This window comes from Molothrus aeneus, chromosome 9 (assembly GCF_037042795.1).
Source record: "Molothrus aeneus isolate 106 chromosome 9, BPBGC_Maene_1.0, whole genome shotgun sequence".
NCBI lineage: Eukaryota > Metazoa > Chordata > Aves > Passeriformes > Icteridae > Molothrus > Molothrus aeneus.
In genome coordinates, this window is record NC_089654.1 from 19072109 (window position 1) to 19095364 (window position 23256).

The 23256-nt window shown below is 38.9% G+C and overlaps 2 protein-coding genes across 2 annotated transcripts; one reads left to right on the plus strand and one right to left on the minus strand.

The window, feature by feature from the left end:
* Positions 1-731: 731 nt before the first annotated feature.
* DBT (dihydrolipoamide branched chain transacylase E2) lies at positions 732-12870 on the minus strand. The gene is made up of 11 exons (XM_066555512.1): positions 12811-12870; positions 8681-8804; positions 8433-8508; positions 7372-7553; positions 6911-7038; positions 6308-6551; positions 5372-5538; positions 4681-4758; positions 3478-3669; positions 3259-3330; positions 732-2404 (listed from the first exon to the last, which is right to left on the minus strand). The coding sequence occupies exons 1-11, from the start codon at positions 12859-12861 to the stop codon at positions 2237-2239; spliced, it is 1482 nt and encodes a 493-aa protein (XP_066411609.1). The 5' UTR covers positions 12862-12870; the 3' UTR covers positions 732-2236.
* A 924-nt stretch (positions 12871-13794) lies between these two features.
* RTCA (RNA 3'-terminal phosphate cyclase) lies at positions 13795-21551 on the plus strand. The gene is made up of 11 exons (XM_066555573.1): positions 13795-13980; positions 14087-14187; positions 15065-15208; positions 15985-16108; positions 16594-16652; positions 17169-17310; positions 18449-18573; positions 18707-18765; positions 19349-19443; positions 20518-20622; positions 20982-21551. Exons 1-11 carry the CDS (start codon positions 13936-13938, stop codon positions 21084-21086), a joined length of 1104 nt encoding a protein of 367 aa, XP_066411670.1. The 5' UTR covers positions 13795-13935; the 3' UTR covers positions 21087-21551.
* The last annotated feature ends 1705 nt before the right edge of the window (positions 21552-23256 follow it).

Here is a 23256-nt window from a genome sequence, read left to right on the forward strand (position 1 = left end):
TGAAGAATTTTACTGCAAATTTTAATAGTCCAGACAGAAAAGTAATCTTTACCAGGATGTGCAGAGGGGTTATTACTCATCCCTTTTCATGGTTCCAATCATGAAAAATATTTAACATTCTATTTCTTCAAATAGCCCTTGGAGAAGATAAAAGGAGAACAAGTCTGTCATAATCTTTTACTTCAATCAAATGGGAGGAGAGACAATAATAACTACAAGGTCACTATTTGAGGCAGAAGCCATAAAACTGGATAGTTCAAACCAATTGAGCTAGAGTATAAAATGTGAAGATGAAATTTTAAAAGTATCATTAATTTGGTTATAACTCTATTACACAGAACTTTATAATAAAAAACCTCAACCCTCTCCAGTCCACAAACAACTAAATACATGAATACCATTACCTACTTAAAAAAACACTAAGTGCTTTAGCTTTCAATCTTCTCCTTGTGTAGGTAAAATTATTCTGTCTTAAGTATTTCAAAGTAATTTTATTGCTTTCTTTCATACACTTCTATCTTCTCAATTTATTTTCTCAGTGATCATCAGATTAAAAAATATCCTAAGCCTTCAGACTAAGTCCTTACCACAACAATATACTTGTAGAAAAGTAGACATTAGGCTGTGTTCTTCTGGTAGCCTTGAGTATAGTATGTTCTTTAAGGCAAGAAGAAAGAGTTTGAGTCACCCATACAGGACTGCCTGCATAAAATTCACAAATAAAAACAATATTTTGTGGCTTTACATTTTTTATTAGGAATAAATAAATCTGATAAAAATGAAATGGGTGATAAACATGATATAACAGTCAAACTTTGCAAGAAATTACCTTTATATAAAAGACCCTTATAGCACAATAGAAATATTAATAGCACCTTACATGGATGCGCCACACTCCATACATTACCAGCTTTTCTCTTATTCAGTCTCAGCATCATGGATAGCAGGGATTCTACCTCTGGTAGCCTGTCTCACATCTTCACAGCTAAATGCAATAGATAACTTTGGTCTATAATTTTGAAGAATGCTCCTGTTTTTGATATCTAAAAAAAGGAGAAAACGTCTGTTTTGTGCGTTACAAATTCATTTTTAAGGCTACGTAACTATCTTTTCTCATGTCTGTGTGAAATGTATCTGTTTAGAAGGTATTTATATCCAACAGTTTTCTTCATATCTCCCATTAAATCAGCAGTGCAATCATCATGATCTGTTTATTTTACCTTAAAGCCACATAAGTTTTCTGTTCCAAAGTCATTAATTTGAACCTATTCATTATATGCCTCGTGTCTGAGTTTAAGAAGTCCTTATCTCATAGTATTTTTTAATATCCATTCTTTGTTGAATCTGATTAATCTATCAGATTCTAGTATCTGAATATCAATAAAAGAATGCAAGATCATGATCAATTTACTGTCAGGCTTACCTAATGACAGAATAATAAAACAAGATCCTTCTTTTTTTATTTTGTTTTCTCTTTCTTTCTCATTTCATTTTAACAGACAGATATTTTCTATAAGAATCAAAAATAACTGGAAAGCATTAAGGGCTGAAACTACTTTCAGCCTTTAAAAATATAGGACATTCTAGAGAGTATTAAGGCCTTGATAGTTATCAATCAGTGTTGTCAGTAAGCATTTGAATAAATATGGCCTCTTCATTTATAGTTTGATAAAGAGTACCTGTGCAAGTAACTGCCAGGAAAAGTGGACTAGCAAAACACTTAAAAGGTTAACTCAGTTAAACAACAAAAAGCTCTCTGGACATCTTACAGCAGAAGCATTAAAGGCATTTTATTTGTATATGATTTTTGCATAATCCCTTTTAGGAGTTCAGATATTATTTGTTAAAATAAATTTATGTGTCCAAAATAGAAGAACTATGAGTACTCCCCTCCAAAATCTCCCTTCAGATTATAAATGCTGCAGGTGTAGAGCAGTGGCACTCAGTCACACCAGCCTGACAATCATTATTATAAAGGCAAAATAAAGACATTCCACCACCATATTCAGAAGCTGTGACCTACTCAGTTTGACAGTCTGCTGTAGATGAAATTACAGCAATACAAAATGAAAGAAGCAACAACTAATTGAGACTGATATCAGCTGTTGAGAACTTTCAACCACATAACATTATTATATAATGCACGTAGTAAAGGGCACATGTTAGCAGAGACAGCTTGTGTAACTATTCAGTCTAATCCACAGAGTTTAAAGGCATTTTCTAGCCATGGTTTCCTTTATTTAAGGTCCAGCAGCATTGAAGCAGGGTTCTCCAAGTAAGATTTCCACAAGTTAGAAAACCGGGCCATGGTAGCTCCATCAATGATGCGGTGATCAGCTGACCAACTCACATTCATTATTTGTGCTTTGACTACTTCACCTTTGCTATTAAACCGAGGAAGAGCCTAAAAACCAGAGGAAGGACAAAACCAGAATTATTAAATTAAATACTTTCATTAGCAAATCTGCGTTTTCTTGTTTTTGCTAATTTGTTGAACTAAATTACAATTAATTTTGCTGAATTAGACAGACAGCAGTAGCACCATGCTAAAAACCAAGACCTTTCCATTACTATTTGTGTTGTGGATTAGAATATATTGCAAGCTTGCATAATGAACAGTCAGAGCCTTTTTCCACCTTCATGGAAATACTGAAGTAGTAAAAGCTTTTCCTGACTCCAAAGTTTTCTTCCTGAATAGTTTATTGCACTGTTAGTTCTCAAAGTGGCAGTTTCCTTAAAGCACCTCGAAAAAAAATGCTCAGAGGAAGAACATAGAGGTAATTTCAGTTAATACTCATTTCATTTCCAGCACTGAGCTCCAATGTCTGTATTTAAGAATTAAACCCTGAGATTCAAAAAATATAAAACTGCCTTCACATCCAAAATTCTGTATGGATTCAGCTACCTGGCTTATGAAATTGAACTGCATTTTCAGAATACTTCTCAAGTTTTCTCCCTCCTGATAGCAAAATTGCTATTGCCATGTTGCAAAACTTGCAAAACTGTATTTATATTTTTTCTTACTAACCCGAAGGCTAAACATAGATGTGATAAACAGGATTCTGGAAAATAAATACAAACCTTTGGTGTAAGAAACTTCTAATTAAACATTTGGTATGTGCATAGTCATTTGAAAACACCACAAACTTTTCAGTCATGAGCTATGCATTTTCTCTGCAACAAAGACAGGCTCCATGTTCCATTTTCGTTAAGATGACCTTAGCTAACACTCTCATCACTGAGATAAAGTGAATATACCTGTATCTTTCCAAGTGCTCCAATAGCTACTTCAGGAGGTAGTATCACTGGTTTGGCATAAGTGCCACCAATCTAGAAAAGAAAAAAATGAGGTTATTATTTAAGAACTTTTTTTAAGCAGATTGCCTCTTGAATTAATTGCTACAGATTTTGTTCTTGGCATATGAAACTTCAGTAAAGCTGCATTTCAGAAGCAGCTCTCATTTTCCCTGTACTTACTGTGCCAATATTTGAAAGGGTGAATGTGCCCCCAGTGAGGTCACTTGTTCCCAGCTGGCCTGCAGAGCCCAAGGACTGGAGGCGATTTAATTCCACAGCAATGTCAAACACACTGCAGACTTGAACATTTTTCACGTTTGGGACAATTAAACCTTGCTCTGTGTCCATTGCAACTCCAATGTTGTGTGAAGCCTGCAGCAAATGCCATTAACCAGACATTAATATAAGCTGTCAACATAAAATGTATTTTAGGTAAAAAGGCACTTCAGTCACATTTTCCTTATTTATCTTTTTAACCTGGAAAGTGCTGTATTTAGTAAGCAACTTCTGCATAGAACTTTGAGGGGAGAAAAGGATATAATTTTTTTAAATTAGCCTCACATCTGCAAACTGTAAATTGATGTTGACAATGCCACCTTCAGAGAATACAAAGTCCTGGAATCAATTTCACACTGAAAACATTGCACTTTAGGATGACCATATGTGTAACAAAACATAAATAACATATTTTAAAGAGAACACTAAAATTAAAAAGAAGAAAAAAAAAGAAATTTGGTGTGTTATAGTCATCTAAAAACACCATAAACTTTTCAATCATGAAAAGTGCAGCTTTTCTGCAACAAAGGGAGACTCCATGTTCCATTTCCACTACAGATGACTTTGCTAACTCTCTTTTTATGTTTTGGAAGGAATATTAGGATGCTTAAAGATATTTATAAAACAGCACAAAAAAAGTTTGTACTGCAAGGTGCAATTACGTATCATTTAAGAAAATAGATACTTGCTTCCCAGAAGTATCAATCCAGCAGCTTGTATAAAACTATGTAACTTTGATCAAGACTGTAGGGTTGAGTGTTGGAACAGTTGAACTACCGTGCACAAAATCCCCAAAAATTGTTGTATTATATTTGAAATGTCCTCATTTTAAAAGCTTGGCCCATATTCAGGTGAAAAATAGAAAATTAATATATTAATATGCATTTTTGAGGCAAGTCTGAATAACAAAGCTACTTTTACCTAACAAACTAATGCAATAGGGCCAACAATAAATCAAATCTAGATCTCAGACACTGAATGCACAAATTATTTTCCTGCACAGCACCAAAATTTTGGTTCTTATAATTAGCTCAGACATTCTGAAAGGCCCCTGTTAGACATTACTTTTCACTTTCTGCTCACAACATTTATCCATAGTTTACAAACCTTATATGTGACATTTTGACAGTTCTCATCCAAAGAAGCATTAAGAATGGGATACTGCAGCAATCCCAGAGAGGCTGCCTGTTAAATATAACAAAAGAAAACAAAATAGATTTTTATAGTTTATAAGCAGAGAGCTTCATGGAAAAGAAGTAATGATAGGAGAAAATTTAGATTAAGAACAATATGGAATGAGTGTTTAGGCAGCACTCTGAATGCTATAGCATAACCAGACTGATCTGTACATTCACTGCACATGAGCACAACTGCCTGCTTTTCTGAAAAACAGAAGGAACAACAGTCAGACCTAAGGGATTCATTAGCAATACAAAGATTACAATAATAACACCAACAAGAACAATGATGCCTTTCACATGAGGTTAAAAAATACTGACAATTTCAAAAACTTGTTTTGTGCGATTCAAACACCTGGTGATGCTTACTTCCATATTAAATTATGCTGAAGGCACTCTATCCTTCCCCATTACTATTTCAAAAACTTCAATGACACTATATAACTCTAGCAGCAATTCCAACTGTAAATTGGTAAGTGGCTCAACAGACAAAAAAAAACCAGTTTTCCTGTGATCTGCCATAACTCAGATGATAGAGATACATCTACAACAATCATTGAACAGATTTTGGCAAAACCTGTGTATAAGTACTCCAAAGAGGGCTCTGCTGCAGGCCTCACCTTTATGAAGAAAGGCATAAAGGAAAGCTTAACTCCACGCATTTCAGCTAGAGGTTTCAGCTCTTCTCGCAGCTGAACAAGCTGAGTCAAATCAATCTCATCAGAATAACCAAAGTGGGGGATCTTCAGGGCTGCACTCATAGTCTTTACCATGGCCTTCTGAAAACCTGGAAAATATTCATTGTCTTCTTAAACCAGCAAAATGAGCTTCTGTGAAGTTATGGTGAAATTTCATCTGTTTCCATTAACCAAATTACACAACTTACAAAAACCAAACCAAAACCAAAGCATAACCAAAGAAGAACAGCATAAAGAGCACTTACTGAGTTGTTGAGTTCATAGAACTCAATTGTGATGACTGTAATACTCCCAATTATATTACTGCATCTCTCTCCTATGTATGTATAAATTTGAAATCATAATATAATAATCTGCATTATGCTTACCAGCCTCTCCAAATAAACACTGCTTGAAAGGCAAGGAAAAAATTTTAATCGTCCCCTTTTAAAGTGATTTTTTGGTTACCTTAGTGTCTTTTATGGCACTGTTCTCCAGAACAGGTGTGAATGCCACTCACATAATAGTGCAGTATGCTTTTACTAAACACTAATAATAACTTAAATTCACTGCACTTCACCACTAATTGCATAATGACTCCTACCATGACAAATCCATGTTTAGAATTCCTACCTGTTTCAACATACTCTTGAAGAATGAGCAAGTACAATTTGCAGCCCAACTCCATCCAACCAAAACATGAACAAATATTTAATAAAATAATTTCAGCAGAAATGCTTCTTACAGAGAATGTTTTCCTAAATGCTCATTTGCATAACAACCACATGAAACACACTCCCATCAAAAGGAATCAGCTACTCACAGAGCAACAGGTACTGGTAGTCTACCATGACCTCAAGACTATTTTTCGTGATTTACCTGTTACAGGTTCAGTTTTATCTTTTCCTGCAAAAGCAATGGGTCTGGGAACAGGTACGGGGATTTTGCGTGCTTTGTCCTTTGGAGCAGCTGGCACAGCCTCTGCTCTCCGCTGAGGTGGGACAATTTCAGCCTTCGGGGATGGAGGCAAAATAGCTCCTGTTTGTTTGGCCAAGTAGTTGAGTATATCTTCTTTAAGGATTCTGTTATCCTTTCCTGTCCCAACAACTTCACTCAATTTAATCTGAAAAGTACATAACAAGCAGTGATACTTTAGTTTTACAGCAACATAAAAATATCTTCTATTGTGAGCTATGGTTAAAAATCATTCCCATTTCTGATCCAACATATTTGCAGTTTTCTGTTCCTTTCTGTAGTTTATTAGGTATTCAACATAGTGCAAATCATCCAAAAGTCCCACTAGTCCCACTAGGTATTTGACTGCATACTTCAAGCACAATCCTCTTCATTTCTACAACAATTTTCACACTGTAAAATGTATTTGAAAACAAGTGTTTCCTCTAGATCAGTGCTCTTCTAGTCAGTCAAAATGCCATGTAAAAGCTGGGTAAAATGCAGCAGGACCTTATTCAGCAAACCTACATTGTTCTCCATGGCCAGGCGACGAACTGCAGGGGTTGCTAATGTTTTGTGACCTTTTATCTCTTGGTGAGTGTGCTCTTCATGAGACATAGGAGGTGTTTCAACAACATCTTCTTCTGAGGCAACACCTGCAAACAAAAAGAAAAAAATTAACTTTACTACATCGTAAGCATTTGTTAAATTCCAAACTCAACCATTCTGTGACAGCTGAGTTTTTTACGATTTACTTTGAGTTAATGTGGATGGGAACACAGCTTGCTAAAGCTAAATATTCAAGAGGAAATGGCTAGGAGATTTAAACTTTGATAAATATCACAACTTTCTCTACTCAAATTTCCTGACTTTATAAAGGGAAAAAAATCTTTGAAGATTTTCAGGAGGAAAAAGCAAGCTTCTCTGCCACTGATTGTTTTATGACAACAAACATAAAATATTCATGAGAAAAAAATGGCTTACAATACCTTTTGAAGCATCAATTTCAATGTCCACTAGTGGTTTTCCAACAAAAGCAATATCATCTATGCTGTAATGGAGTTTTCTGATGATGCCATCATAGCGACTGGTGATAGTAACAGAGGCTTTGTCACTCTGCACCTCACAGATGCTGTCAAACTGAGACACACTGTCACCTTCCTTTATGTACCTGGGAGGAAAGACAGGCTACTGGGAAACACAGTCAGTGTAAAAACCTGTTCTGTGTATTCCTTTGGTAAGTTCAATAATATACATCCTACAACATGGAAGTGCATTCCAGATGAGAAAACAAATTCTACATACTTGATATGTTTGCTACATGCATTTTGTCACAGAACTCTTTGCTGGGTGAAATGACAAAATTATTATGAATATCACTACATACATATTACATTTACTTTAGTAGAGTTTTCCTGTCAGATAATAAAGCATCGAAAAAAAGAATGTTTAAGTTTAATCTGAATGCAAGGAAGTTGTTAGTTCCAACTTGTCAATATACAATCAGTTTCAGAAAGGAAATGGATAGTAGAGAGCACTGTCTTCATGCAAAGAGAGGTGTTTGTACAAAGAGCAAGGCCTTTCAACACTGCCTTCCTTCACTGTACACTTTGATTTTGTTTAATCCATTCATCACTGGCTTTTTACAAACAATTCAGAAGTTCAAATCTTTTACTAAAAGCAATAGAGGAGGGGTACAGGATAAAATTATGTTCATTCTTTAGACTAGCTATTTGTTTCTAAAGCTAAGTTTAAGTAAACATAACAAAAGACAGGCCACCTGAACACAAAAAACATCAATCACTAAAGGAAAAGCCTATATACAGTTGCATCCCTTTCCTCCCAATTTTTTCACTCACAAATACACGAGACTGGAAACAAACAAAATAAAAAGCTCCGTATGTCTAAGGTTCCAAAATGTGCAAAATGAAACCTGAAAAACTTGACTAGTAACCCAAAAAATATTCTCAGATAATTCATTGATCACACAGCTAAAGCTACTAAACTACCTGCTGATTTCTTAGTGTATTTCCAGGAAAGCAGAGCTTACCATTCTTTTACAGTCACCTCTGTAATTCCTTCACCAATGTCAGAAAGCTTAAACTGGACAATTTGGCCACATGAAACTTGAAACATAGAATAAGAAAATACAGCATCTTTAATATTAAATACAAGTTACCAGACAGAAAAATCTGAATGCATCAGAAATAATCTACATATGAGCCATATGCAAACCTCTAACATAACACTCATAAAATAGCAAAATAAAAGAAATTATTTTATTATGAAAAAGATTACCAGCAGATGTTCTGAATAATCGCTGTTGATGACTAAACTTGAGGGCGGATTTGTCAAACACGCACACATATTTTGATTTTGTAAAGCGAATGCTGCTGCACGATCTAACGCGATGAATGCAAACCTGGGGAGAAAATCTCAAGGGTTAATACACTGCAGGTAGAGCCCATTTAATATCCCCCAACAGTCAGACTAAAATAGTTTCATTCTTGTCTAAGTAAGAGAAGTTCTTATGGAACACAATTACACTGAATGCATTCTTGAACATACAGTAACCTTTACATTAGCAAAAGCTTCGCCAGGTTTTAGCTTCTTTCACTAACACAACACATGGGGAGATCAAAGCCACGGGGACATAACCAATTAACAAAAATCATGACAGCATTTGGTGAGTGATTCATTGCTATTGTGTCTCTCAGGAATTAGCTTAATCAGGACAGGCACACAAAAAGCACACACACTATCAACCACATCAGATATCTGAAATACTCCTATCCAGGATGAATGCTGGAAGGTTTCCCTAGACTGCACAGAAAACCAGCATATTTGTCCCATCAGAGGTTGATCAGAAGTACTAATGAAAGGAAATTCACACCACAGGGCCCAGAGAGTTGCCCTTTCATTTTTGTTCCTATAGAGGAGGCAATCATCTTCAAGTAAACATCCCCTTAAATCAGCTTCAATGATATTTTGTAATAACTAGCCATGAGATGGTTTTCTTTTATGGTTATAATTATATTTATCCAGAAATCAATTTTAAAGAGTCTAAAGAAAGATTCCTCAGACAAAACTTTATGTTTTAAAGTCTCTTCTAATCAGTCATGATTGTGATCATAAGCAAAGTTGGTAGTGCTTGCATTGACATAAACAGGTATTTTATTAAGCTCAACACAAGTTAGTTCAGACGCGTTCTTATCCAGTAAAAATTATTAAATTTAACGTAATTTTGGTGTTATGTTGTCTTAAAAGTGCTGTATAATTTATAAAAATAACAATTTATCTGTAGATACTATCTCTAACTAATTTAGAGATATGAAAAAAATTCAGGTGCTACAATGTACCTCAAGTAGCTCAAAACTGTAAAATTTAGAAATTATCTTCTTAGAGGAGCCAGAAAACAGCATACCTGCATGGGAAAGTTCATTTTAACTTCTTGTTTAAAAAATCCTTTCAGTAATTACAGAGCATATGAAACTTCTTGTTTCCCTCCCCACACCCCAAACTGTTTAACTATTTGCTATCACTTTTCAGTGTTTAAAAAGTATATTATTCAGCAGGCCATACAATTCTGAACTGACAATGTACTCATTCTCTCTATTATTTAACCCGGCACTGCAAGTTATATTTAATATCCCCTTTCTTTAAAGAACAAACATTTATACAACACAGTCTATCATGATGGACACAACAAAGTTATATCATTTGAGTTACCTTTCAGTTGCCTGCCACTAAGATGGTACCTACTGATCTAGAATGAGTATTTTTCTAATTCCTATAACAAGCAAATAGAAAATCTTTTCATTAATCCTCCAAACAACTTTCTATACTCAACAATCAGGTAACATGGCAATTTCAAGCTATGAAAAATCATACTCTAGGAATACATTTAAAGTTCACATTAAATTACAAAATGGGTATACAATGTACATCTTCACAATCCCGTTTTTCTGCTATCTTTAATTCTGGGTTTCTTCCCACTTGAATATTACATGTTTACATAAAAATGTCACCAAAAAAATTTTTCAACTAGATCTTTTTGTCACAAACTTGCAAAAACTCTCTTTTCTCTTTACATGACCCTAAATGAAAAACATTCAGTATTTACCTGTGAAGATGATCACAAGGAGCACATCAAATCTCTGAACTATTTCTAAATGTGAAGTTTCACAATGATTTCCATGTGATTTTTAACCTTTGGTTACCAATGCAGGTAGTGAATTAGTAATGTCACTGCCAAAAAAAGAGACTGGTGTTGTTATTGAAGAGTTACCATGCTGTTTCATACTATATCTGTAGGAAAAATTCAAAACTACAGCATTTTTAAAACTGAAATCTTTCTGGTTTTAAGTTTTGCAGATTCCCTACCAAAAAGTTGCTGTGCTAGTATGTTAAAGTAATAACACAGGACACAATCTCTTCATAAAGCAGTGTTCCTTACAAATAAGGAAAAAATTAAAATCCATAAAACAAAGAGACTGTGTTTACAATTTCAGCATTTAATCACCATAATACTGGTGTAATGCCAAGCAAGGAAATAAAAATGGCACATAAAAGACAAAATTAGCTCTAATATCCATAGCATACCCATCTATATAGTTTGATGTCTGGAAAAATCTATCAGTTAACTCCAAAGATAACTGGTAGTACTAAGCTTGTTAACGTGGCTACTGTTACACTAAACAGCAACTTAAAGGCAACACTGCCACAGCACGGTAACACCTTCCCTGTGCAAGCCTGGGATGTGCAGTGACTCTGGCAAAAAGGAGCTGAGGGCCACTGGGTCCCTCACTGGGACTGAGGCCGCAGCAGCCAGGCTGACAGAGCACGGTCTGACCCCAGCCAAGCGGGCAGCTGAGGGCACTCCGGGGAGCTGCTTTGCCTCTCAGGTTCAGCTTTGCTTGTTTCCTTAAAAACAAGCCAACTCCAGCTGTCTAAGTTACCACTGATCCTGAAAATGTATGCTGGCCTCAGACCAAAATAGTTTTAAGCAGCCTGGAGAGAACTGATTACCTGATGGAGTAACACTAAATTTCCAAGTCAAATTGAACAGTTCATGCTCACAGGCAATGATTCTGCATTAAAGGATATTGCTATGCTGAACTTTCTTGACTTCTGTCTCACTGAGTTATTTTAGAACATTTCCTCACACTGGCTGTGTTTTGCATACATATTCTATATTTCCAAGTATATAGTTACCTATATACTAAAGCAACATCCCTGGTCATGTGTTTTAATCAGATATCATCCCTCATCCAAATACCTGGCACGTGTCCCAGTGTCCAGGTAATTGCCATTTCCCTGCCACTTCACACAAAGGCTCCCTGGCTCAGATTCAAAATGTACTTGCAGGAAACACACACTATAAACCAGCCAGTTCTATAGTTCAGCATGCACATAGATAAGATGAGCATTTTCATCTTATCAGAAGAAAGATAAGATTAAGAGTAGAAGGTTAGAAATACAACTTAAAAGAAAGTGCTATTTTTAATGCTCTTAATTAGTAAAATTATTTATAAATACTTACAAGTTACTGGCTGAAAACTGGACTACAAAAGTATCATTTAAAAATTCCTCATCATTATGCTTTAAAATTACAGTATGAATTATTAAGAGAAAAAACATACTAGAAACTGGAATGGATCCTTAATTTTGTTTCTAAATTTCAAAAATTATTTATTCTCTGACATCCCATAAAATAGGGATGACATAATAGGAAACCAAAGCTCTTCACAATAGCAAAAAGACTATGATACAGGAAGACAGGAGAAAGCATGAACTAAGTCTATGTTCACGAAATTTTAAGTATCTCAAAAAGGCAACCAAGTAGATTCACTTCTTATGGTAAGGTATCTCAACTACTTTTCAAGTATCAAGGCTCCTGGGATTCAAAGAAATACGTTTCCCTTTTTTGTACGTGTATCCACACCGTCTCCGTGCAGATGCTGTATGCAAAGGGAGCTGATGCGTGGGCGGAGAAGCGGTGATGGCAGAGCAAGGCATAGGCAAAGCAATAATGGGATGACTTAGAAATGACAGAAGAGGAGGATGTCACTGTCTTATTACAGAAAGGCAAACGTTTCTTTCCCAGGGAGCATGGGCAAGGGCAGCGCGGGGGGAGAGGGTGCGGTTCTGGGGGTCCCCGTGCAGCGCGGGGGGCGGTCCCAGGCACTGCCGGGGTTCCGTCACCTGCGCGGAGCAGGGGGAGCGCACAGCGGGGAGGGAGCTGAGGCGCTGCCCGGCCCCGGACACCGCCGAGGCGGCAGCTCCGCGAGCGCGTCGTGTTTGCAGAGGCGCGGTGCGCGCTGTGCGCCCGCCGGACGGCAGGAACAGCTCTCGGGGATGCCGCGAGTTATCTCTCCCCCCCGGCCGGCCGGGAGCGCCGCCGCCCGCGGGGTTCCCGCTCCCCTTACCAGGCGCCCCGCGGCTCGGCAGCTGCTCCTCAGCGCGGTCACGGCCGCCATCTTACCCCGGGCAGAACGGCCCCGCACACACCCCCGGCACAGCCAACCGGCGGCGGCCGCGCCGCCACAGCCAACCAGCAGCGGCGGGGGCCGCGGGCCGGGCTGGGCCCGCACACGCCCACGGGAGGGACCGCGAGAGGGTTCCCGTGCGGGCCAGAGCCGCGACTGGCCGTGCACGGCGCGCGGCTTCCCCGGGCCGCAGTAGCGGAAAGGGCAGCGCGAAAAGCCCGGCCATTCCATTCCCCATACACGGGTAATAAAGTCCCGAGCGCGCCTGCCAGAGCAACACGCCCGTGTCTGTGGCTCTGCGTGCAGGTGATTGTAACCAGGTGGGGATCGACCTCTTCTCCCAGGTGACGAGCGACAGGGCATACTCTTAAGATGCGCCAGGGGAGGTTTACGTTGAACATTAGGAAAAATCTCTTCACAGAAACGGTGATTGGACATTGGAACGGGCTGCCCAGGAAGGTGGTGGAGATACCAACCCTAGAGGTGTTTAAGGAAAAGACTGGACGTGGTACTTAGTGCCACGGTCTGTTTGACATCGTGGTATTCGTTTATAGGCTGGACTTGATAATCTCAGAGGTCTTTTACAACCTAGTTCATTCTGTGATTCTGAGGAAAAGTACCTGGTAACGAGGAGGGCAGCAGTCCGGCCGCTCTCCTCCGGCGGCAGCGCTGTACCCATGGCTCTGATCTCCCAGGAGCCGCGGTTGTTACCGCTCCGGCCCTCAGGACAGGGGAAAGGCATTGCCTCCAGCGGGACGCGGTCAGTACGGCGGGGATAATGGAGCTACTCCCGGCCCCCGCCTGAGTGCCGGGCCCGCCGGCTGCTCCTCCCCGCGGCGGAGCCGCCCCGACCAACCCGCGGCGGGCGGGCAGGGAGGCGCCTCCGCTCTGCGCCTGCTCGGCACCGCCGCCCGCCCTCAGCGCTGGTACCGCAGCATCCCGGGCGCGCCGCCGCTGTCAAGCACTCCTAGCCCGGGGCTGCTTCGCCGAGGGCTCGCCGTGTTTAGGGCCCCGCTGGGATCCCATCGGCGCGGCCTGTGCGAGAGACACCGCTCATCGCCAGCCATGGACGGGGACAGGGTGGATATAGACGGCGGGATCATGGAGGGGGTGAGCGCCGGCGGGCCGCGGCTTACCTGGCCCCGGGCAGCGGTACGGGCCGGCCGGGTGTGCGGGAAGCGCCGTAGCGTCTGACGAGCGCCATTTCTCCGTGCAGGGCGGGCAGATCCTGCGGGTGTCCACGGCGCTGAGCTGCCTGCTGGGGCTGCCGCTGCGGGTGCGCCGGATCCGCGCCGGGCGGAGCCAGCCCGGCCTCAGGTGAGACCCTCCCGGGCGGTCCCGGGGCCCTCAGCCTGTCACTTACGGCGTGTGGGGCCCTCCCGGGCTGGGGCACGGCCACGCAAGGCCTCGGCTGCTCTCGTCTGAAACGTTTGCGTTTCCTTTGCTTTAAAAGAGCCTTTTTGCTAGAAAATCCCGTCTGTGGCTCTCAAGGAGTGAGGGGGAACGCTGCGGCATGAAGCGCGCTCGGTTCTCTTGCCGGTGCCCTCAGCGCGGGTCCCGCCCGGGCCGCAGGCGGGGCAGGTGAGGGCGCGGCCCGGGGAAATGGTTCCACGGGTGCTGAGCGGAACACGCTTTGAAACGGGGAACACACTGATGTAGTGCCTGAGCAAAACACAGCTTACCGAGCCTACAGTGCTAAGAACAGATAGGGCATGTCCTAGTGTTGCTACAGTTAGCGTATTTCCAGTGTTAAGAACAGTTGGTGTATTTCCTATTTAGATTACCCTAACAAATGGAAACAAGCACAAGGCAAGTACATAGCAAACCTGTTAACTCTCTTGTAGCCCTGCAACTGGTTCTGGCTCAGCCAGTATTGCCATCATTATCCCACTGCATTTCTGTCCAAGCATTTATCACATTAGGACAAGTGGCTGCTCTTGCATCTCATCTATCTGTCTTGGGCCCACTCTAGTGGAAAAGATACCAGAATCCTGCATATCCCAATATGGCCTGAATGCTACTCCTTTGGCTCCTGTGAACTCAGAAGTACTGCAGCAACCAGAGTGAATTTCTGATCCTTGTCTGATCCAAAATTTGCAGTTGTAGTTTTTTAGTGTGCTTAGTGGTTGTTTTAATGTAACATAAGCACGTGGTCTACTTGTATGTGTCTTTAACTGTGTATTGTCACTCTAAGACCTCAGCATCTGTCTGGATTGGAGATGATTCGAGATTTGTGTGATGGGAAGCTGAATGGTGGAGAAATTGGCTCAACAGAAATAACCTTCACTCCTGGGAAGATCAAAGGTGGAACCCACATAGCAGATACAAAAACAGCAGGGTATGTCTTTGTACACTAGCTTCTGATAACTTTAAAATTATCACAATAGATGGGGTGAGGGAAAAAAAGAACATTTATGCTTTGTTAATGAGCCCCAGGATATGTGCTGCCTGAGCCAGATTTATGCAACCAAAGAACCTGTAGTATTGGTAGGATATGCTGGAAGTACATGTGAAGTTTAAAAGTATGATTGATATAAAAGCTGAATGCTTGGTTCATGTCATGAAAAAAGCAGCTGCCCGTGTCTTTAAAACTTCAGGTGTAATGTCCTCACACTGGTGTGTTACATACCAGACCAAATGCATTAAATTAGATGAGTATCTCACATCCATGAGGTCTGAAATAATCACCATATAATAAGGTAAATTTTGACATTTTACTTATGCTCATAGTAGCACAGTATGTCATATTGCTCTTTTGGAAATGGGACATATTCCATCCATGTATTACAATGTTACTGCTGCCTAAGCCTTTTCTGCTACCTAAACCCACAGTTTTCATGATCACATCACTATACTAAGGAAGATACATAACTTTATTTCAAATAGAACTGTTAAAGATGCAATTAACGTGAAATGAAAACTTTCATATTTAGGCTTGGTAAGGACATGAAGTTTTAAAGTAGTATCTTTTAAGACTAATAAGTTTATGGATAATTTTAAAAATAAAAAGCAAAAGTAAATGTTCTAGTAAAATGTTCCTTGATGTATAATAATTCTATGGAATTGTATGGATTATGAGGGTGTAACATCTGAGTATGTTTTAATTGCTTTTAGGAGTGTGTGCCTACTGATGCAGGTAGCAATGCCCTGTGTGCTGTTTGCTGCTTCCCCATCAGAGCTTCATTTAAAAGGTGGGACTAATGCGGAGATGGCTCCTCAGATAGACTACACAGTCATGGTAGGGAGAAATTCCTTTGCCTTGCTGCATCTTCCCTGAATATGTATGCAATTTGACTGCTGTGCCTCTGTTGCTCTTACTGCAAGTCTATTTGTGATTATGGAATTAGGCATGGAACATAACACTATTAGTGTACTGGCTGTAAAGAGCAACCAGTGTTTCATGGAATTTCCTGAAATGGCAAATAGTCTCTTTGGTTTCAATTACTACAGAAAATTTCACTTAAAATGTTTTTTTCTTTTTTCTGGAAGTGCTGCGAATTACTCTTCTTTTTTCCATAAGAAAATCCTTTTACACAAAGTGACATTGAGAATGAAGTATGAGGAATGTCAAATAAGCTATATGGATGAGACTAGCTTTTTTTTTTTGATAATGCAACTGAAATTTTTGTGTTGAGTTTTTTTTTTTCTTTTAAGATTGTATAACATAGTGGGAAATTATCAATGCAAAATAAATTCACTGTGTTTTATATGGGTTTTTTTCAGGTCTTCAAGCCAATAATCGAAAAGTTCAATTTCACATTTAATTGTGACATAAAGAGGAGGTGAGTTGTGGAGCAGTGCAGCAGAGCTGGGCCTTACTGAACCCATGTGTGAGCAGAGGCACACAAGAGGCTCTCAATCAAACTGAGGAGTGAATTTATAATACATGAACTAATCCACATTAGCTGCCCCTGTGTGTGCTGTCACCACATGATGAATGGGATAGGGTTCTTGGCTGTCTTTTCTTTTCATTGCTGAGTCTACAGCTGCTGTGTAATGTTTCCTGTTGGCTCCCCTGAGGGGAGCACATGCTGAACAGGCAGTGCATTACTGAGCTTTTTCCAAGGAGCAGTTAGGTTGGTGTTAGGAAGTTAATAAGATGTTCATTACAGAGGATTACTGTTAGAGAGCCTAATTCCATTATAAGGGTTTCTAAGGCACACATCAAGAAAATTTGTATGTACAGTAACAGGGAACATAAAAATGTATAGTGAAATGTACGAATAGCCTCCTGGCCCTTTTCTTGGTTTCCTTGTAATCATTGCATTTAATTATGTCCAATTACTGTTTCTAAATAGGGGCTACTATCCTCAAGGAGGTGGTGAAGTTGTAGTCCAGATGTCTCCAGTCAAAGAGCTGAGCCCAATAAACTTAACAGAACGTGGCACAGTGACAAAGATTTATGGAAGGGCATTTGTTGCTGGAGCACTGCCTATCAAAGTAAGTGCTTATCATGGCTCTGGTAGCATCTAACTTTATATAGCTGTATAAAATTGCATGCAATCTGCTCAACATTCCTCTACTCTCCTGTCTTTTGCAGTCTTACACAAGCTAAGCAACCTTATTACATGGTTGCTTTATAATATTCTGCTTTTCAGGCTGCAGAATATTATATTGGACATACCTAAAATTCATTCATTGCACAGCAGTGTAAAGCTAAAACAGGAAATGAGAGCAGTATCCTCATCCTTCATAGGACTATTTACAAGTCTTTGACATATATTGAGGGATGTCTTGTATCTGATTTATGTATTCTTCATATTCATGTGCATTATTTTAAATCTGAAATTAGGGCCCTTGTTCATAAATTTATGAGCACAGTAATAGGTGGAGGCCAGTCTACAACAAGTTTTTCAACCATTGCTAAGGGTATTAGAACAAGTTATGGGTAGGTTTAGCCAAAAATAAAAAGAGATAAATTTGCCTCTTTATATCTCCTCTCTTCTATTCTTCCTGTCCTCAGTGCTGGGATCTCCTTGAGGTTCCTTCTCACATACAGGCTAGGAATTAATAGAGGAAGGAAGAGAAGCTAAGCTACTTTTTGAAAAGCTATGGACTGCTGGTTTTGGTCTTAAAATCTCCCAACCTGTGAATACAGCTGTGATTAGATCACAGGAATGGGTTAAGCTTCGTATGTCCCCATTTGCTTGCAATGTAAAATTGTTATTTTGTGTATTCTCTCATACAGAGTATATTCTGTACAATTGTGGGGTGGGGTTTTTGCACTTGTTTTTGGGGTGAGTTATTTTTAGAATCAAAAGTTTTGTGGGAAGACTAAAATTAAATGTTTTTTCTCTATGAATGAAGAAAAGTTCTTGAATTTCTATTGATATTGATTTCTACATATATTTTTCTAACTGTCATTTTTGTAGGATCTAATATTCGAATATGGTAGAAAAACTTTCAGAAAAAAATCATGTTCAGTTCTTGCTTATGGGGGTGTATAACAATCCTTTGTTTTTCTAGTTAATAAAGTAGCCCCTTTATACAGAGATTAACTGTAATAGTTGAATTTATGAGGAAAAAGCATTGCTATATTACATAATTTAATTACTGGATTTATATCTTGTCTTGTTAGCTGGCAAAAGACATGTCAGCAGCAGCAGTGAGATGCATCAGAAGAGAAATCAGAGACCTTTACATTAACATTCAGCCTGTCAGAGAACCTGATGATCAAGCTGTTGGGACTGGAAGTGGAATAATGTAAGATGAGTCCAAGCTGTCTATTGTTACCTCTAATCTTGTTGGTTAATTAGCTAGGACCTGATTACATATCTGATATACAAACTGTAACATGAGTGATTTTGATTTGAATTATTTTTGGTTTTCTGCTTAGTATTGTTGCAGAGACCTCAACGGGTTGTTTGTTAGCTGGGTCATCACTTGGCAAGAGAGGTAAGAATTCTGTCTATTCTTTGAGACTCAGCTTAATATACCAGTAACAAATAGGAATCTGAAGTATCACCTGTTTAAAGATCTGATGCTCTGAATGTTTCATTATTAAATACATGCTTTTAGAAATAAAGGACAACAGAAATTAGCAGATTTAAAACACAGTAAATGGAAATTTACAAAAATTACAGAACCGTTAAATTTACCTTGTATCAGAATGGAGAATCACTGGAAATATTTCTGAACTTTAGGAGCACAGACTTTAACATTTGAAGTTTTTGCTCAAGAGTGAATCTAGATTAAAATTAATGGAAGTGATCTTGGTTTTATATTATTTGAATCAAATGTTTTTATGACTAAATGACACTACTTTCTTTCCACTGCTTAGAAAATATAAACTATATATGAGCATAAGATGGGAAGGTTTGTTTTATTTAAAGCAGACACTTGAGGCAAGAGCATTAGGTTTAAAGAAAATAACCTCGAAAAAGTTGACAATTTCTTGGGTTGTTTTCTGGGTGGTTTTTTTTTTTTGTATTTTTAAAACTTTAAATAGTAATTTTCAGCTTTCTGATTTCTCTCTTAGGAAAGAATGCTGACAAAGTTGGCATTGAAGCAGCAGAGATGCTGCTTCAGAATCTGAAACATGGGGGAACTGTGGATGATTCTCTGCAAGACCAAGTAAGGTTCCTACATGTGTTTATATGAAGTAGCAAGAACATGCATGCACTACTTGTCAACAATATAGATCTGAATAGGGAAGGAACAAGATGTAAGCGGTCTCAGAGATGTGTAGTCACAACATCACTAGGATTAGCAAATTACATACAGTTTTTAGGAACCACAAATGCTTTTAACATTGTACAAACACCCTTAAATTTTGCCTTTCTGTAACCCTCAGTAAGTATGGAACAAAGAGACAGGAATTTGCTTCAGTTTAGCATTCCATGTGGTGCAGTGGTGATAGCTCCCTCCTTTCATATGTAGAATGATACTAAGGGAAGGAACTAGAGAATATCTAGGACATGCTCCCAGTTATCTTGCTCCCCTGATTTAATTTGAGAATGAAGGCCCTCCACTGCCTCATCTCAGCCTGATAAGAATCTTGGGCTGGTTTAGCTAGGATGATGCTAGCTCTTAGCTGTAAACACCTGGACACACTACATATTATGTAGTATAGTAAGTATTTGGGTCTTGGACTCAGCCTAGTTTTTTCAAAGCATGCAAGTACCATAGATGGGAACAAGCCACAGCCAGAGTCACTGTGTATGGGAACTGCACAGAGTTGCAGTGTTCTTGTCATGGTGATGGTTTTAAGTCAAATCAAAGGGTTTTGGGTGTCTGTCTGGTGAATTTGTGAGCAGGAAGTGTTAGAATTAAAGTACCTTTTCTTGAGGTTCTCTCCATGTAGGTAAACTACTAATCTGGAGTCTGACATGACTTTGGAGAATTTTGGGACAATACAGTGGGGGAGAGCAAAGTTAAATGTAGTAACAGGAATTCAATAACAGGAATATAGGGGCAAACTCCACTGTGGAAAAGTAGCCCTTCTGTAATAGGCATTACAGTAGCAATCTCCAAACTTCTGGAGCCATGGATCACTCTTCAAACTCAGCTTCATTAACTTTTATGAAACTTGGAAGACAACGTTTTTATATTTACAGACATTTTGCATGTTCTGGTTGGGTTTTTTTTAATCAATAAATTCCTAGAATCTGAAGAATGTCTTAATAATTAACTTTCCCTCCCTTTCAGCTGATCATTTTTATGGCATTGGCAAAGGGAGTGTCTAGAGTGAAAAGTGGACCAATTACACTGCATACTCAAACAGCTATACACTTTGCAGAGCAGCTAACAAAGGTGAGTCCAAACATTCAGGAAGTTTTACCTTTCAGTTTTCTTCCAGTAACTTGGCCATGTACAGTTCATCAGGCAGTGTGAGCTGGACTTAATCATGGAGGAGAAGCATTGATAAAACAATTGCTATAGTATTTACCTGGGATTTTTCCTGTAGAAAGTGAGCCTACTCTAGAGTTAAAGGCTTTTAGAATGGTTAGATACTTTTACCACATTTATTTAAATGTTTTTTTGAATTAAATCTGTCAAAGCTGTAATATACATAAATATGTGGCAGTACAGTTATTGGACTTCAGCTACTCAATATTTAAACCACTGCATGTGATAACTTAATTAGTGATGTATTTCTAATCCTCCTCTAGGCCAAATTTACTGTGACAAAGTCAGAAGAGGAAGACCCTGGTAATGATACCTACATCATTGAGTGCCAAGGAATGGGGATGATAAACTCAAACTTAAAGTGTTAAAAAAAAAAAAAGGCAGCAAGCTGCCAAAAGCAACACTCAACATACCTCAGTGATGTATTGCACTACACTTCATTGGATGTATGATCTGCCTGAAGAGGAGGAGCCCTCTGTCATATCTGAGTGATTTAACTTGAAGGCTGATGTCAAGTTTTTTCTTGGTATGATGAAAATCTGTCATGTGAAAATGAAAACTTTACTTTGTTTTTTTTTACTATTAGCAGCAAAATAAGTAGCAACAGGACAGCAAATAGCATATACTGTATGTATGCAAGAGCTTCAACTGGAGGCTTTGACCTTTACCTGAGTAGAAAATAACTATTTTAGTTCAGTATTTCTTTCACTTTTAAGTTCTGTTCTCTGGAAACTTTTATGTTATGAGGTACATGGAATGAAATGCACCTTTAAATCTGCATTGCTGTTCTTCCTTAATCATTTGCTAAATAATAAAGCAGTATCACCCTATAATAGGCTGGTAGTTATGTTTGCTGGTGTCTCAACAACTTGTGCTTGGGAAAGGTGGATACAAAATAACTTTTCAGCAGCATAGTTTCTTTTTCTCACTGCAGAAAGAAGACTTGATGCATAAAACAATCTTTTAAATCTTCTTTTTCCATCTCTTTTATGATAGATGCTCAGGCAAGCTAAATCAATGTACCACATTACAGCCCAGACACCAAGTATTGACTCCATGATATGATTTTATTGTCTAGCTACAGCTGTCCTTGTCACTTAGCATACTAACTGAGGCTGCATTTTCACTGAGGTGGTGTTCTTTTTGAAGGGAGTCCTTAATTTCAGCTGAGATTAGGGTGCTGTTGAACACATATATAGACATAGTACTTCTGTGTGTGGACATGGAGCACTGTAAATACACACAATTTGTGTAGGCAGATAAAATCCAGGTGTGTTATCCCCTATCTGGGCATTAAGTAAAGAAGAGCTTCTACCAGGCTGGTGTTGATCATGCTACAAAAACTTTCTCTGAAGTAGAAGGAAGGTGAAAGGAGAAATTGGGCACAATAGGTTTTGCATATGAAGACCCCAATCACAGAGTTGCAATCACTTAACCAAAACTGTATAAATGCACTCTGGAAGCTTGAACTGATGTTCAAGTTTCCCAGCCCATCCTGCAACCATTGTTCTAAGATTTTTTTCCTCAGTTGTGACTATTGAATCTAACTGCTGAAGATGCAACTTGAGGTATTATTTTCTGTACTAATTAAGATAATTGCTTAATGCATTATTGTACATTTCTAATACCAGGAAAAACCTTTGCTAACATCCAAAAAAGTTCACCAACTCTCTACTTAACAGTATCTTTCTTCTTAGGGTTTTTCCCATAGTGCAAAGGAATGCTATTAATTTCCAACTAATTATTTTTCTCTAGTACTGGGAGTAGTCTGAAGGGGGCAATAGTCACTCGCTGAAGTAGTTTTGGGACACAGACTCGACATCCTTTGAAGAGCACCTCTCTGAGTTACTCAGCCATGCTGCTAATGATTATCTGTGTTCCCTTTTTTGAAGAATTCTGAATGTATTTTAAAAAAAACTTGAAAGAAAATCCCAAAGAAGTTGCTGTCTGTGCTTAAGAAAACAAGCTCTTAAGACCACTTTTGAATGGATCTTTACCCATTTTCAGTATTCAAAATATTAATATACTTAACTTGGTTTTTGAATGCACAGACTTTGTTACCAATGAAAGTTTTAAAAAATATTTTTTAAAAATCACTAAATAAACCAAAATTCAGTTGAACAAAAAAATCCCATTGAAAAATTGAAGTGCAATTTTGGTTTTCCAGACATAGAAAAACATGTAAATGCTCAGCCAGCACATTTAACAAAGATTAACAAACCCAGGTTACCAGTGATACTTTGAGAGGATACCTAGAACAGAGGCTAGACAGAGCTAAAGGAATAAAGTAGGTGTTTTTTACAAAGGCCTTCAAAGGATACACCTCGGGCAGTACAAGAGCCTGGCCGTGGCTCCACCCAAGATGGACTCTGGGTCATGAGTTTTTACACTTTTCTAAGTTTTGGTCCATTTACATATTGGGGTTAATTGTCCAATTACAGCTCCAGGTTATGAAGTCCCATCCTCCCAGGCTGCTTTCCTCAATTCACCATGGTTTGCTCTTTTTGGGCCTGAAGCTCCAACGCTGTCCTTGGCTGT

Bases quoted from the DNA above. Each gene is read 5' to 3' on its own strand.
- DBT (XM_066555512.1), bottom strand. From the start codon at position 12,861: ATGGCGGCCGTGACCGCGCTGAGGAGCAGCTGCCGAGCCGCGGGGCGC. The intron at 8,805-12,810 runs GTAAGGGGAGCG...TTTTCTCCCCAG, and splicing joins GCCGAGCCGCGGGGCGCCTG to GTTTGCATTCATCGCGTTAG. The intron at 7,039-7,371 runs GTATTGTAAGCC...TTTTGTTTGCAG, and splicing joins TGAAATTGATGCTTCAAAAG to GTGTTGCCTCAGAAGAAGAT.
- RTCA (XM_066555573.1), top strand. From the start codon at position 13,936: ATGGACGGGGACAGGGTGGATATAGACGGCGGGATCATGGAGGGG. The intron at 16,653-17,168 runs GTGAGTTGTGGA...GTTTCTAAATAG, and splicing joins AATTGTGACATAAAGAGGAG to GGGCTACTATCCTCAAGGAG. The intron at 19,444-20,517 runs GTAAGGTTCCTA...CCTCCCTTTCAG, and splicing joins ATGATTCTCTGCAAGACCAA to CTGATCATTTTTATGGCATT.